The 16,541-nt window shown below is 40.2% G+C and overlaps 3 protein-coding genes across 4 annotated transcripts; all 3 read left to right on the top strand.

The window, feature by feature from the left end:
* Positions 1–1,753: 1,753 nt before the first annotated feature.
* LOC112566465 (cytochrome P450 2U1-like) lies at positions 1,754–5,904 on the top strand. The gene is given in 6 exon segments (XM_025242673.1): positions 1,754–1,863; positions 2,199–2,566; positions 3,026–3,550; positions 4,672–4,779; positions 4,782–5,111; positions 5,385–5,904. Coding segments are annotated over 5 exon segments (1,497 nt in total). The 5' UTR covers positions 1,754–1,863; positions 2,199–2,214; the 3' UTR covers positions 5,567–5,904.
* Positions 5,905–7,680: 1,776 nt separating this feature from the next.
* Positions 7,681–11,537, top strand: LOC112566466 (cytochrome P450 2B4-like). Of its 2 annotated transcripts, none has more exons than XM_025242675.1 (5): positions 7,681–7,846; positions 8,175–8,341; positions 8,780–9,304; positions 9,828–10,268; positions 10,558–11,537. In XM_025242675.1, exons 2-5 carry the CDS (start codon positions 8,179–8,181, stop codon positions 10,737–10,739), a joined length of 1,311 nt encoding a protein of 436 aa, XP_025098460.1. In that variant the 5' UTR covers positions 7,681–7,846; positions 8,175–8,178; the 3' UTR covers positions 10,740–11,537. The 2 variants fall into 2 exon arrangements, with proteins under 2 accessions (XP_025098460.1, XP_025098459.1); XM_025242674.1 differs by having other exon boundaries at positions 7,683–7,846; positions 8,175–8,524; positions 10,558–11,536.
* An 821-nt stretch (positions 11,538–12,358) lies between these two features.
* On the top strand, positions 12,359–16,041 carry LOC112566979 (cytochrome P450 2U1-like). The gene is made up of 5 exons (XM_025243412.1): positions 12,359–12,632; positions 13,319–13,727; positions 13,930–14,440; positions 14,882–15,322; positions 15,544–16,041. Exons 2-5 carry the CDS (start codon positions 13,335–13,337, stop codon positions 15,723–15,725), a joined length of 1,527 nt encoding a protein of 508 aa, XP_025099197.1. The 5' UTR covers positions 12,359–12,632; positions 13,319–13,334; the 3' UTR covers positions 15,726–16,041.
* The last annotated feature ends 500 nt before the right edge of the window (positions 16,042–16,541 follow it).

The raw sequence follows: 16,541 nt of genomic DNA, 5'->3' as shown, positions 1-16,541 counted from the left end.
AAGCCACCATTTTCGACCAGAGAGGACAACAAATGTATAAAAGTGCGTCAGTACCACGTTCCTTGAACATAATATGTACTGCTCTGTGTTTCTCAAGTTACTTGGCCCTGCGTTGACCTCACCTGATCACGAGTGTTGCATGCAAGACGAATTACAGGGTGCACAGCCTTGTCTGTGGGTGTGATATGGGTTAAACTGCGCTCTCTTACTTCTTATATATTGTCGGACTGCTCATGACCCAGAGTGACCTAGCAGCCCTGTCATTCAGTCTGATGACTCAAACAACGTACTGAGCTATTCGTGCTGTATGATTCAGAGCGCCCTTGACACAAAACGACTTGAACCCAAACTAAGACTTGTTCCTGAAATACGTGCAGATATACAGACTGGCACAGATAGAGGGTCGGGATAAGAGGGAAATTTTTTTTACATGAACAGTTAGAAGAGAAAATGTTTCCTTTCGCTTTAGCAGTTGAATCATTCGTGATTCGAAAAAGCTTACATGTGAATATTTTAACCTCATTAATTTAAAGCGTGGTCTATGAGGCTCCATAATTTAATAATCTGGTCTAATTTACTGTTAGTCTGAGGGGTAGGGAACAGAGGTTTAAAACAGAAACAGGTGTGAAGGTTCAAGTAGATTTTATGTTCAGGACTGATGGTGCGTGTGTACCGGGTACAACTGATACCGCAAAGTCAAGGGACTGAAGTACATTGCAATCGGTTAGAAAATGTGAGAGTTCTGTCCCTTGGACTGACAAGCTGAGGATATCGGCTGGAGTAGATTTTGTTTATGTTTTGTGGTCGTGATTCGATTTGGATAAAAGTGCTGGGCCTTCATATGTACATGTGCTTCTGCCGCGTTTTCTTCCTCCTCTGTTTTGCAATATCACTGTCTATATATATGTATATAGTGTTATTTTGAAGTGCGAACTGTTTGGATCTATTGCCTGGATTCCACTCCGCCATCTTCACACTCTTCGACAGCGGCTTTGAGCTACATATTAAGTTAAATGAAGTGATGATCACCCTATTGCAGTTTTATATGATAACATTTCTTCATATTCTGAAGATTACTCAATATCTTCCCAGTATTTTCCTGATGTCATTAACTTTATTCTCTGGAGTCGTTACCGTTACATCTACAGTGATCTCCCTTTACTGCCTGAACGCAGTGAGTCCTCGCGTTGTTCTTCCTTCTAATGTGAATAAACCTGACGCTTTGTACACACCTACCTCGTTTTAGTAGTTAACAGTAAACAAATGTCTGCCAGCAGTCGAGTTATACAAGTTCGTGCATACACAAGGTGCTGCCCCCATCAACCTGGTGGGTAAAGAGACGCTACTCTTGACGCGTTAATCAGGTTCATCATGGAGTTGTATAACCTCCGAGGTTTCATTAGTCAAGGATTCGCAATGAACTGACAGTCAGTCAACACCAGGACTCGAAAAAGATGCTGTAGCAAAGCCGTTACTTTGACCCTAAGATATGATTTTGTTCAGCCCACATTTTGACACTAACTTATTTATGATAGGGCTAATGGCCATTTTTATGTTCCGGTGTTTATATGTGTGTGTGTGCATGAGCGCGTTCTCGTTATCTACACACCATGAATGATACTAGCACTACAAGGTGCCCAGTACTTTACTATCTGGCGCCTAGTGATGGCAAGACTATCTTCTTAACCATGTCATTTAAGTGGATACACTCTTAGTTGTTTACATTGTGGCATCACCTATACCCACTACATTCGCACTAAGAGAGAACAGTTTCTGACCTCGCTTGTCATGTTTAAAGAGCTGTTGTCGTCTGCTGGTAGACACTAAAAAAGTCGTCTGCACAAGGAAAAGACAGAGCTTATGGTAGGTACTACTGTATACAATGAACAGATACTTTGAAATCTCGCAATTATTTTACAGCATTTTGCTTTCGCTTGAATTTACGCATTCGTTACTTCAAAATAAAATGATTGACTTCGGTAAAGATATTTGCTTTTTGGGTGATAGATAGAAGAATTGCTTGTCTTGTACACGTTAGACTGAAATACTAGGATACATGCTTTAAGACCATCTTTATCTCCGCGTCCATCAACATGACATCGAATCAGCGGTTCCTCCCCCAAAAGGAGGCTTTTATGATCTCACTATTGTGTTAGCTGTGTAATGTTTTAATTGTTTTTTTTTTTACTCTTTTGTAGATTCCAGACCCAGACAATGCTCGGAATAGAGTTTGTTCCGGAGACGACAAGCTTCTTGTTGCTTGTCGTCCTGGCGTTGGTCTCACTGTGGTGGTTATCAACACGACGGTCAGCAGGACTACCTCCAGGACCAGGCTTTGCTCTTCCGGTGCTGGGTCACATGCACCTCCTCAAGGTCAAGTCAGATACTCGGCAGCAATTCGCAGCATGGCGACGACAGTACGGTGACGTGTTCAGTCTGTACGTGGGCAGCCAGCTGGTGGTGGTGCTCAACGGCTACAAGGTCATCAAGGACGCGTTGGTCAAACAAGCTGACATCTTCTCCGACAGACCGCACTTTCCACTTGACCAAATTCTTAATATGAGCGGTGAGTAGCGGTGTGACGTTTCTGTATGCATTCACCTCAAGTTTACCTTTCTGTGATTCTTCCCCTACCTCCGTCTCTTTCTCTATCACCCATCGTTGTGTCTGTATATTATGTGCAGCTGTGTGCGTTGGAATATACGGTGTTAATATGTAGATGTAAGTGTATTTATGTATCTTTGCATACTGTACTAATCTAGACTCGGAATAGATATTGTTAGTCTTATACGTATACAGATTTTATTATCAGTTTTAGTGTTTGTGTTGTCTCAATGCTCTCAGTCTCTCCCTGTGATTGTTGACACAATTGGAGACGCGTAATCTAATAAACAATACTTTAAACATTATTCAATCTCGTAGAAAACATACAATTACCTTAAGCAACAGACAAAATTTACATCTAATTCATACTTTAGCAGTTGTCGTTTACAATGGTTACAAAAAACGGTAACGTGCTCTGCAGGTGTTATCGACACTTCTGGTCCTGTGTGGAAAGCTCAGCGGAAGACGTCCCTGGAGATTCTGAGAGAGTTTGGCATGGGAAAAAACATTCTGGCGGAAAAGATTCAGGAGGAGGTCAAGGAGTATATCAATGCCCTCGCGGAAAAGAAAGGTCAACCCCAAGACCTAGCCCGAATGACCCAGGTCAGCGTGTCTAACAACATCAGCTCCATTGTCTTTGGCAAACGTTTTGAGTACGAAGATCCTGTTTTCAAACGCTACATACAAGCTTTAGAGGAAAACATTCAAGCAGTAGGTACGGCGTCTTTCTTGCAAACATTTCCTGCTTTAAGACATCTTCCTGGGGATCCGTTTGGTATTAGAAAAATCTTGGAAAATTTTTTATCGATACTTAATACGCTTATCAAACCTTTCATCGACATCCATGTTAAAGACTACGACGAGAATTCTGTAGATGATTTTATCAGCGCCTATCTCAGGAAAATTGCGAAAGCGCAGCAAAAACCAACAGCTGACTTTATCAATGGTGAGTAGAACATTTTTTTTTCTTTCTTCTACATTTGTCAGTATTTCATAAGGCTGAAATAGAGTTTGCACCTTAGACTCACCTTTCACAAGAAATCAACAAAGACAACTTATAAATCCCTAATTGTTTTTATGCACAAATATGTTTTCCTATACCAGAGGCGCTTGAAACCCACCAACACAAAGTTGAGGATAAAAAAAAAACGAGGATATTTAACCCGCCACCACAAAGTAAGTTCTAACTCTAAATTTGAGATTCTTTAAGTTCTAGTTAAAATCTTCAGAAGCGAGACCTTTATCTCAACTTCAAAAAAGCTTTGAAAGTGTCTGGTACGAGAGGCTATGAAACATAATGCACAAAAAAATCAACATCAAAGAATGCCTCCTACAAGTACTTAAACCATTATACAAAATCCAAAGACCGCAGTACAATGGGACAACGAGACGGAAGATTTCTTTCACATGGCAAAGGACTTCCGTCAAGGACGCTGTCCTTCGAGTTACCTTGGACAGAAACATCGAGGTGATCGGAGGAAAACATGGTTTAAAAAGTGAAAGATGGGTCGTACCGTTCAGGACTGCTTACCACTGATCGAAAATCCCGAGTGAGGACCATGTTTTTATCCTGAGCGACCGATACAAGTCAAGGAATGAAAGTCCATAAGCCAATTTTACTTTTTAGTCTTTACGCACTACAAACTCGAAGTTTCATGGACCGTTCATACGCTCCATAACACACAAACATGATATACAACTATAAACAAACAATTTTGGAAAAAAAAGATGAAATAACTTAAGTCTCATGTCTGTTGTTTTGCATTTTTATTTTATATAAGTAGATAAAAGTATGCGTCTATCGTTTGATGTTATTTTGACTGTGATAGGGGCAAAGTGCACGTACCATGGTATAATTTTACAACGTCTTTAGTAATGTCGGAATTATCTCTGACATCTGGGACATTAAGCAACGCTTGATGTGTAAGTGGTTCGTTGTGTTTAGGGTACAAAAGTCTGTAGTAGATGTGACCTAAATTCATACCTTTCAAGAAGTAAGAATGTGGATATCATAAAGGCAAGGAATAAACCAGAATATTAATTATCTCTATCTCTTTCTTTAAATAGAGGTAAACTTGCGGAAAGTTGTTTTCGATTTGTTCGGGGCGGGAACCGAGACAACCTCAACATCTATCCGCTGGACCATCGCCTACTTCCTTCACCACCCTGACGTGCAGGACAGTGTTACGAGGAGATCCACAGAGTTGTCGGTACTGAGCGAGCGCCCACCATTCGCGACAGGACCCAGCTGGTCTACCTGGAGGCCACCATCTTGGAAGTCTTGCGCTATTCCAGCATCGTGCCCTTCAGCGTACCTCATAGCACTTCTACCAGGGTGGAGTTTAGTGGATACACGATTCCAAAGGGCACCACGATTATTCCTAATCTGCACTCTGTCCTGCACGCTCCGGAGATTTGGGGAGATCCCGACGTCTTTCGCCCAGAACGGTTTATCACAAACGATGACAAACTGTTACGATTTGATGAACTTATTCCGTTCTCTATTGGTAAGGGATAGTATGTTTTATAAGACTTAAAAAACTTACTACCTTTACACAGATTTGTGCGTTATAATTGGTTAAAAGTTCATTTCAATAATAATGATAACACAGTAGAGAAACTGACTGGCGAGTGAAAGGTCTTTTTAAATGTTTTACGAGGTCTTTGAGGTTTAAGCTTTTGCTTTTTCCGTTGGTTGTTGTGGGACTTGGTTTGTTTGTGCAATTCACAATCGCTGCGTCATTCTGTCTAACATCTTGTGCTCTATTAATTCTTCTCAGGACGACGAGTGTGTCTGGGTGAGGCGTTGGCGAGGATGGAGCTGTTCCTGTACCTGGCCGCCATGATACAGCGCTTCCGCTTCCTGCCACCGGAAACTGGAGAACTGCCATCTTTGCAAGGTTCTCTTGGCATTGTGGATGTTCCTAAACGCTACATGGTTCGTGCTGTCTCCAGGGAATAAGTGGCGCAGAATCAAAGGAGTACATTGTAACAAATAATGAACGAGTGAGAGACTACAGAACAATGGATGGATGTAGGTGTGTGCATGAATGTGCGTATAATGAGAAATAGGTCTTGGTTTGCTTTATGAGACAACGCCTTTAATAGCTATAAGTTTCAAATAAAAAGAAGTAATCAAAGTATATACAGGAATATCTCAGTGCTTCAGTACTCATAGTATAGGTACGTAGAAACGTAAAATTTAAGTGTGAATATATTAATATTAGGTATTATACAGAATCCACATTGTATGATTAATTGATATATAACTATGTCAACGCCTCTAAGATAGTAAAAGAATAAAAATATATTGTCTTTTTTTGTCTTTTACTTACTGTTAGGGAATTTCGGTGTGTTGTTGTAAACGATTCTCTTCAATGAAATGATAGAATGATTACCGTTAGTCGATGAAAATGACATTCGTCTGATGTTCTAAAATGTCTCTCAAAATACTCAAGCACTCAGGTAATGACGGAGACCTAAAGCAGCCAAGAGACTCACAAGACATTGTTGACAAACACACACAATATAGATTACTGCCATCCTCAGCTTGGCATTTGAAGGGATATTACTCTTGACGCGTTTGACATGATCACATTACTCTTATGCTCATTAATATAAACTCCTTCCTGTCTCGCCAAGGAGAGTTTTGAAATCAAAGTGCCTCATTTATGCAGAAGACCCATGCCGTATAACTTTTGTGCTGTGTAAAGAAAAGGTTTTAGCAAAAAAGCTTGTATTTCAATCATTTGGGGACAAACCACAAATTTTCCAGGACTACAAACCACTTTGCCTCGTAACTCTTTACTGACTACAAGGCTAAAGGAACAAAGATAAATAACTGCTACGGGGAGGGTGGCCATTGTTCGTCTTAAATAAAATTGTGTCATAATGCCTTAATATATAATGCACCTGCTTAGTTTTCAAACAAACGAGTTTAGAAAACAGTAAATCGGAGAGATAATGATAGGAAAATATTTGAGACAAATGATTTGTTTCTGCTACGCTGTGTATACGGTTAGAGAGAGAGTTTTATTTTTAGTCCTTCCATTCCTTTCACCATCCTCATCACGAAACATGTGTGGTGCCTGAGTATGAAGAAGGATGATGAACACTGGTGCAAATATGTGAACACCGTCATGGCACACCACAGTGAAGGTCATCCGAGTTTTTAATAATAATAATAATGGGAATATATCTCAGCTAAAGGCGGACTCATTGCACTGAGCAAAATCACAAATAGTAACAAAGATGTAGAACAAAATAGTAAAAACGATGCAGAACAAAATCACAAATAGTAACAAAGATGTAGAACAAAATAGTAAAAACGATGCAGAACAAAATCACAAATAGTAACAAAGATGTAGAACAAAATAGTAAAAACGATGCAGAACAAAATCACAAAATAGTAACAAAGATGTAGAACAAGGTAACAAAATAGTAACAAAGATGTAGAAGGAAGAACAACGCGAGGACTCACTGCGTTCCGGCAGTAAAGGGAGATCACTGTAGATGTAACGGTAACGACTCCAGAGAATAAAGTTAGTGACATCAGAAGAATACTGGGAAAATATTGAGTAATCTTGAGAATATGAAGAAATGTTACCATATGAAACTGCAAGAGGGTGATCGCCACTTCATTTTACTTAATGTAGCTCAAAGCCAGTGTCGAAGAGTGTGAAGATGGCTGAGTGGAATCCAGGCAATAGAATAGATCCAAACAGTTCGCACTTCGAAATAACATTATATACATTATATACAGTCCTGTTGCAAACTAGAAGAAGTCGTAAGCGCGGCAGAAGCACATGTAAATATGAAGGTCCAACACTTTTATCCAAATCGAATCACGACCACAAAACATAAACAAAATCAAGGACAGCCGATATCCTCAGCCTGTCAGTTCAAGGGACAGAACTCTCACATTATTGTAATCGCTTACAATGGACTTCAGTCCCTTGACTTTGCGTTATCAGCTGTACTCGGTACACACGCACCATCTGTCCTGAACTTGTGCAAAACGACCTGTTGGCCTAGATTTTCATGTGAAGGGAGTTGGCAAACACAGGACACATCGTCTACACAAGGAGAATAAGTAGATCGAGGCACTTGTACAAATAGGAGATACATTTAAGTCGAGACATAAATTAAGGCTGTGTCTCTATACATGTATCTCGTTTCCTTGGAATTTACTCCTTCAAAACGTTACGTTCAACATTTGGGGAGCAAGACGCCCGTTGTTCTGGTGAGAAAAGACCGTTGTAAGCTGTGTTTAATGTCGTATAAATTATCGTCGCCAGTGAGAAATAAATGTATTGAGAAATGGAAAAAAACTTTACTATAAACAGATAAAAGCACTGTAAGAGAGAGCTAAGAAGGTAAACACGTTATCCTGAAATGTCGAAGGGAGGTGTTTGTGATCCAAGACCGTGATTAGCTTTGTATTCGTCAACATGAAATATTTGTGTTAAAGCTATGTTTCCATTGCTAGAATTCTCTTACAGTCTAATTAGTTGAATTATTGTGAAAAATCGTGATTAATTCGTTCACTGTTTCATCGTTTCCTTATCCAGCAGGATGTTAGGAACAGAGCTGCTGTCGGAGATTCCAAGCCTCTTGTTGCTGGTTGTTTTGGCGTTGGTCTCATTGTGGTGGATGTCAACACGACGGCCAGCAGGAGTGCCTCCAGGACCAGGCTTTGCTCTTCCGCTGCTGGGTCATCTGCATCTTCTCAAATCAGGTATTCTTTCGAAGTTCGAAATATGGCGGCGACAATACGGTGATGTGTTCAGTCTGTATATGGGCAGCCAACTGGTGGTGGTGCTCAACGGCTACGAGGTCATCAAGGACGCGATGGTGAAACACGCCGATGCCTTCTCTGACAGGCCGCACTTCTCTATTGTAGAGAAGCTTAAAATAAGAGGTTAGCAGCGACATATTCGTATGCATTACCCTTTGTGCGTCTTTCTCTTATTTCTCTAGCTCTCGTCTTTTTTTTTCCTTTTAGATTATGTGCAGCTGTCTCATTTGGCATGTGTGTGTGTGTGTTTTTAGAAACATAGAAAAACGTAAACACCCATGGACTTTTACTTTATAAAAAGAGAATAAGTTTACAGTTAACTATGTTAGTGTCATTTGATGATAATTCTGGTTAAAATGACAGCTAAACGTGTTCCAGGTGTTGTCGACAGCTCTGGTCCTGTGTGGAAAGCTCAGCGGAAGACGTCTTTGGAGATCCTGCGAGAACTTGGCATGGGTAAGAACATCCTGGCTGAGAAAATTCAGGAGGAGGTCAAGGAATATATAGAGGCCATCGCCAAAAAGAATGGTGAACCACAGGATCTGACCCGAATAACCCAGGTCAGCGTGTCTAACAACATCTGCTCCATTGTCTTTGGCAAACGTTTCGAGTACGAGGACCCTGTTTTTAAGGGATACATGCAACGTATAGAGGAAAACATTCAAGCAGCAGGGACGGTTGCGGTCGTGCAGACATTCCCTGTTTTTAGATTCATTCCTGGGGATCCGTTTGGTGTTAGGAAAATCTTCGACAATGTTATCGCGATACTAAACACGCTCATCAAACCTTTCATCGACCTTCACGTCAAGAACTTCGACGAGAATTGTGTGGACGATTTTATCAGCGCTTACCTCAGGGAAATTAGAAAAGTGCAGCACAAACCATCGGCCGAGTTCATTAATGGTATGTAGAGTGCTTCATTGTGTTTTTTCTACAATTATTAAACATCCATAAACTAGGCTGTAAGTTTAGACTGCCTTCTATAAACTAAACTATTTTGATTACACTTGCTTCACAGTTACATCCATAATCAAAACATGTACGCAGACAGTCGAAGTTTTAAAAAAACCGCCAAAAACAAAGACAACCCACACAGGTGACTTTCTCACACAGGCGTCAATCTTTAATTTTACTTCTCATATTTTAGGGTAAAGTGCAAGAGCCATAGATATCATTCTCAAGCGAAATCTTTGTTATCGAAAGGGAAACTTAAGAACAAAAATAAATTCAGAATACAATGATTGAATTTTGGGGTTGGGTGGTTAATAACGTTTTTCTCTGTAGTTGAACGCTGATCAACATCTGCTTTTTATACCAACAGCTTCTTCTTACCGATAAGGCAGTAAAATATGAGTAGGACAAGTTCAGAGAAGTAATCAGAATATTATCTTTCTCAAATTTATCATCTTCATTGGTCTCTCACTAGAGGTGAACTTGAGAAAAGTAGTGATGGACTTATTCACGGCGGGAACTGAGACGACGTCGACAACTATCCGCTGGGCCATCACCTACTTCCTTCACCACCCTGACGTGAAGGACAGGTGTTATGAGGAGATCCACAGAGTTGTCGGTACTGAGCGAGTGCCCACCATTCGCGACAGGCCAGAACTTGTCTACATGGAGGCCACCATCTTGGAAGTCTTGCGGTGTTCTAGCATTGTTCCTTTCAGCGTTCCACACAGCACTGCTACTGAGGTGCAGTTTAGAGGATATACGATCCCAAAGGGCACCTTGATTACCCCAAATCTGTATTCTGTCCTGCACGCACCGGAAGTCTGGGGAGACCCTGACAACTTCCGTCCAGAACGGTTTATCGGAAAAGACGGCAAACTGCTACGATTTGAGGAGCACATTCCGTTCTCTATTGGTAATTGACGGAACATTATTTACAAGACATAAAGAGTTTGCCACTTTTGCACAGATCTAGCTTGTTCAAACTAATTTTAAATCATGTGAATATGTTTTGTTACAAGGTTTTATTGATATAAGACATAGTATGGGTGCAGCTAAGTTTTATTCCTTGTTGCCCCTTGAGGAGCATATTACTAACTTCTGTTGTTTACTTAACGATGGCTTTCATGTTCCTTCTACTTCATCCTTCTCCATTCTACTTCAGCTTTTTTATCGTGGTCATGTCTTTTACTTTTATCCTTCAGGACGGCGCGCGTGTCTGGGCGAAGCACTGGCGAGGATGGAGCTGTTCTTGTATCTGGCCGCCATGATACAGCGCTTTCGTTTTCTGCCACCGGAAACTGGAGAGCTGCCATCTTTGCAAAGAACTTACGGCATCATTGACACTCCAAAACGCTACATGGTGCGAGCTGTGCTCAGGGACTAATATAGCAACACGGAGTCAAGTAAAACTTTTGAACTGATGAACAAATAAAGAACAAATAAACATTTAATTTACTTTTAATAAACATTTTAATAAACATTTAATTTACTTAAGTGGACGTTATGTTTAAACTCTTCCGATACAATACTGACTGTCATTAAAGGTATCTTAAAGAATACATTGTTTTGTTCTAGTTCTTTACAAGACCGCAAAATCGCGTATTTTAGACTATATTTTACAAGTCTCGTATAAGCATTCAAATAATAAACTTAGTTGGAAGTGCGGTGGGTAGATTTATCCTTGGGAAGGGTTGGAGGGGATAAATACTCTGTCTAGTCATACTATCGGATAAGTAGGTAGGTATGTGAGCTCGATATAACTACAAGTAGTACTCTTACACTATTGTTTAAGTACCTGACAAACCTGTAAACGTCATTCAATGTTTTCTTGGCGGATTCGTGGGAATTGTTTGTCGCACTCTCACTCTTACCCTAACCATTAGCATAACCATAAGAACATCAAGAGCTGAACAAATAATTCTGTTCTCTATAAAAGATAAGGTCATCGCAATCAAACATATGATACACTCATTCAACCATATGTTTTTTTAGCTGTGTGCACACAAGCCGCTGCTTAGATAAGTGATAAATGTACCAGAAGTGGTACACTTGTACCCGGGGTACTTTATGTTCGCTGAGTCAACCTCTACGACTTTAACAGTATGGTGAGGACTGAACAATGTTTTTAAATAGGTTACAGCCATAAAATACACGCAACGACACATCAATACTCCACTGATGTAGTCTTATTGTTTGTTTTTGTTTGTTTGTTTGTTTGTTTGTTTGTTTGTTTGTTTGTGTTTTTTTTTTTTGCTTTTTAATGTTTATGAAGAAAAAAAATCATATGCCAAAAGCAAAAGATAATACACTGATAGTACACACTGAGAAAAATATTATCATGATGGTATGCACATTACCGGACTACAAAAATTGTAAATGGCGATAAATAAAGTTTCTTCATCGCATGTCTGTAATTATCTCCCCTGAATCTATGTTTCATGGAGACCGCTAGGATCGCTGCGCTCAACGCAGTCGTCGCTATTTACACAGGGGATTTCACTCTATGACCATGACCAATCTTCTCGTATTTAACAACTTTGAGGGGATTTCACTCTATGACCATGACCCATCTTCTCGTATTTAACATCTTTGATAAGACTAGCGATAACGCTCGATTTTCACCGGGTAACAACATGTCTCAAGATAAGAGAACCCTCGCGATAGTTGATGACCGGTCACATGACTTTGTGTGATCGCTTGTGCTGAAGAATATAACAAACATTTTTAGAAAAACAAAAGTGAAGTGTGGATTAAATATTTCAGATTACTGTGTGTCTGGGACAGAAAATGATAAGAGATTGACGTGTAAATATTGTTTTGGACGGCTTGTTTTGTTGATGGTTATGTTGTTATTCTTCTCTTCCCTGACCACTGTATTTTTCTGTATATTTTATATGTTTTATGTGCAATTAAATAAAAGATTAAAAACACTCAATGTCCTCGAAGGATATATGTTAGCAAACAGGTAGGTGGCAAGGTAGCTGGGTAGGTGAGATTGATCTTCTTTTGAATGATAGTCATTTGCCGGTCGCCTCTTCTTCAAGTGTGCAGCTACTACAGTCCTTTGGAGTAACATTGATTTCAACAGAAGGTGCGAGTGGATAGCTACATGTAGACCAGATATGCTGAATTGTACATGTGTACCAAATGTTCTAAATGTTCACGAGAAGGGTCTGACCTCTTTTCACACATACATAAAGGCCATACGGTTACGAGCTGAGTCACAACACAGCTGAGAGGGAAACGCCTGAGTACTTGCATATCATCTGTTTTGTGAGTGAGTGTTACGAGGACTTTTACTCTATGTTGTTTAATATTTGAAACACTGTTAACAAAGTTTTACATAGTTTGTTGCGTAGTCATTTTTAAAACTTCCGTTATATGAATGTATGTGTGTTCGTGCGTTCGATTGATGCTATTAAGTATGAGTGACACTATGTACGGGAGAGAAAGAAATACTTTCAACTCAGACACGTCTCCCTACAGACCAAAGGTCCAACAGAGAGCTGCGTATGATAGTTTTGGTTATTCAGTGTCCGGCGATGCTAATGTACGTACAGAATCAACCAACTGTCTGGTTCAGTATGTGACCTCGTGTTCTACTAAATGAACTGATGTGCGTTACCTAATCTGATTAAGTGAAAGCAGGAGTGCGTTGCCCACCGTTCTTAACATGACACAGGGGAGCGTTGCGCAATGCCGTATAAAGCAGGCAAAAGGACTTTCTTTATGTTTATGAAAAAAGGAAAAACGAACTCACAATTGCCAAAATCGTTTTTTGGTTGTATGCAGTATACACCACAACCACATTGTCCACCTCACCATTGGTGAACGTGCATGAATTGTAAGAGAGGGATTCTTTCTATAATGCTCAAAAATAGTTTCCTTTAGTCTCTTTAAACCTCAACAGACAGTAGGTTTTTACTAAACCCTTACTGTTTTTTATGGGGTTTTTTTCGTCAGGGTTCCACGTAAAAGGATGATGGGAACAGAACTGCTGCCGGAGATTCCAAGCGTCTTGCTGCTGGTTGTTGTGGCGGTGGTCTCACTGTGGTGGTTGTCAACACGACGGCCATCAGGAGTGCCTCCAGGACCTGGCTTTACTCTTCCGGTGCTGGGTCATCTGCATCTTTTGAGGTCAGATCCCCGTCAAACATTTGCAGCATGGCGGCGACAGTACGGTGATGTGTTCAGTCTGTACATGGGCAGCCGCCTGGTGGTGGTGCTCAACGGTTACAAGGTCATCAAGGACTCGTTGGTCAAACACGCCGACGCCTTTTCGGACAGACCACACTTTCCTGTGTTAGACAGCATTAAGAGTAAAGGTCAGAGATGGAATGGGAAATATTTTTACCCAATATCCTTTACGCTTGTCCTTGTCCTTATTTTCTGTTTGTCTCTTTTTTTGTGTTGCCTTCCTTTCTGTCAGTCTTTCAACATTACTGATTAAGTTAACAGTCCAGCACAGCTGTTATAGAAATGTTTCACTTTTGTAAACGAATACACATATGTTTTTAGTTTCCTTACGCTAATATTAACTGCAGATAATATTCTCCTTCAGGTGTTGTTGACAGTTCCGGTCCTATATGGAAAGCTCAAAGAAAGACGACTTAGAGATTCTACGAGAATTCGGCATGGGCAAGAACATCCTGGCTGAAAAGATTCAGGAGGAGGTCATTGAGTATCTCAAGGCCCTCGCCGGAAAGAAAGGTCAACCCCAGGAACTTACTCGAATGACTCAGGTCAGCGTGTCTAACAACATCTGCTCCATCGTCTTTGGCCAACGTTTCGAGTACGAAGACCCTGTTTTCAAACGATACATGCAAGCTGTCGATGAAAACATTCAAGGAGGAGGTTCAGTGTCCCTCGTTCAATCATTTCCTATTTTACGGTTCATTCCTGGTGATCCGTTTGGAATGAAAAAGATGTATGAAAATATCTCCATGGTTCTGAACACACTTGTGAAACCTTTTGTTGATCGGCACATCAAGGACTACGATGAGAATTCAGTGGACGACTTTATTAGCGCTTATCTCCGGGAGATTAGAAAAGGGCAGCAGAAACCAGTGGCTGAGTTTGTCAACGGTATGTATACTTTTGTCTTTGTTTTTAACTGTTTGCATTTTTTTCTAAGTAGACTAAGCAATGCAATATGTAAACTAACTAAAAATGTTAATGACTTGCAAGACAAAATTGCATAAATATTTAAGCTACTTCTATCCCAGAGGACTTCATGAAAGTAGTATACGTGAAACCACATATTCTAGTTAAGAGTATTATCCTGAAAAGCAACAAAAACAGTACAGATATTACTGTAAAGTGTTGATTAAAAAATACATTTTTGACAGCTTTTTCGAAAAGATAATTTACGCTTAAATGGGAACGAGTTAAATGGCCGCTATATGTCTTAGTTACAGGAATAGTCGGCCAAATCATTATATTGATTAACATAAAATTGCTGTCGAATAGAAATATTCTCGGGGTAGCGATGGCTAAATATTTGTTAAACATGTTTTCTCACACCAGAGGTAAACCTGTGGAAAGTTATCCTCGACTTGTTCGGGGCGGGAACCGAGACAACATCGACATCTATCCGCTGGACCATCGCCTACTTCCTTCATCACCCTGACGTGCAGGACAAGTGTTACGAGGAGATCCGCAGAGTTGTCGGGACTGAGCGAGCGCCCACTATTCGTGACAGGTCAGACCTACTCTACCTGGAGGCCACCATCTTGGAAGTCATGCGCTATTCTAGCATCGTTCCTTTCAGCGTTCCACACAGCACCGCGTGTGATGTAGAATTCAGCGGGTACAGGATCCCCAGTGGCACCTACATCATCCCTAATCTGTACTCTGTCCTACACGCCCCGGAAATCTGGGGAGATCCCGACAACTTCCGTCCCGAGAGGTTCATCGGACAAGATGGCAAACTACTACGATTTGAAGAATTTATTCCGTTTTCACTTGGTATGTGGTTGTGTTATTTTTAATAACTTTAAAAAATTGACAACAATTGGCACTACCACAGGTTAATATTATCTCATTTACATCATTTAATAAAATTGCCATCAATGATAAACGTAAAAACGACCAAAAAAAGTTATTTCTAATGTATCTTGACCATCATACTTTCTTCCCCTCTAATATTTGTGAATAATTAATCTGTTATCTCTCTCACCGATTTTCAGGACGACGAGTGTGTCTGGGGGAGGCGTTGGCGAAGATGGAGCTGTTCTTGTACCTGGCCGCCATGATACAGCGCTTCCGCTTTCTGCCACCGGAAACTGGAGAGCTGCCATCTTTGCAGGGAAATCTTGGAATTGTGGAAACTCCAAAACCCTATATGGTTCGTGCTGTCCCCAGGGAATGAAATAATGGCACGACAGCCCAACTTGGAAGGAAAACCAACAGCAATTACTATGGAATAAATTTATTAAAAAAAAGACATGAAAAAGATATTGGTGGAATACAGTTCACATAAGATGTTAAGAACTATGCTGGAACTGTACGAACTTCGTTAATTACATTTGATTAAATCTGTTTATGTGTACTGACAACATGTAAATTATTTCACAACAATAGTTTTATGTGAAGAGCTATGTATATGATAAGAAAGAACAAGAAGATAAATCTTTAAAGAATTATATTTTATTTTGTCATGTTGCAAATATAAACGATAAAATGTTGTATTTTCTTCTTCTGAACGTTTGCAGAAAAATAAAGTGAAACGTCTTGTAAAATAGTTGAGGAGATACGAAACTTATTTGCTTGATGGATACTCGTCTGTCTATGAAAACACATCTTTTGCATCTCTACATCAGCTTTTATCTGTTTCTAGTTTAAAAGTCATTAGGTGTTAAAATAAAATGCTATCAAGAGAGAGAACTCTTCCAAGTGCTAAATTAACAAGGGAAGTAACTCTAGCCTCCTCCCACTCACCAAGTACCAGTGTCATGTTGACAATAGTGTGCACCTGTTTGTTTTCTTGATCACCACGATGATGACCTCGTAGGATGCACACGTGGGGCTGATACGGGGGCAAAAGTGAAGGATGGATGGGTAGGTAGGTGAGGATAATACATCTGCAAAGAATGTTCCACAACCACGTGAATGTTAATAATTACATTTCATGTATTTTCTTGGGTGTCTTACCTTTCTTTTGCAGATACTTTATGACTACTCGGGC

This window comes from Pomacea canaliculata, linkage group LG6, assembly GCF_003073045.1.
Source record: "Pomacea canaliculata isolate SZHN2017 linkage group LG6, ASM307304v1, whole genome shotgun sequence".
NCBI classification, from domain to species: domain Eukaryota; kingdom Metazoa; phylum Mollusca; class Gastropoda; order Architaenioglossa; family Ampullariidae; genus Pomacea; species Pomacea canaliculata.
This window is presented reverse-complemented; position numbering and strand designations above follow the sequence as displayed.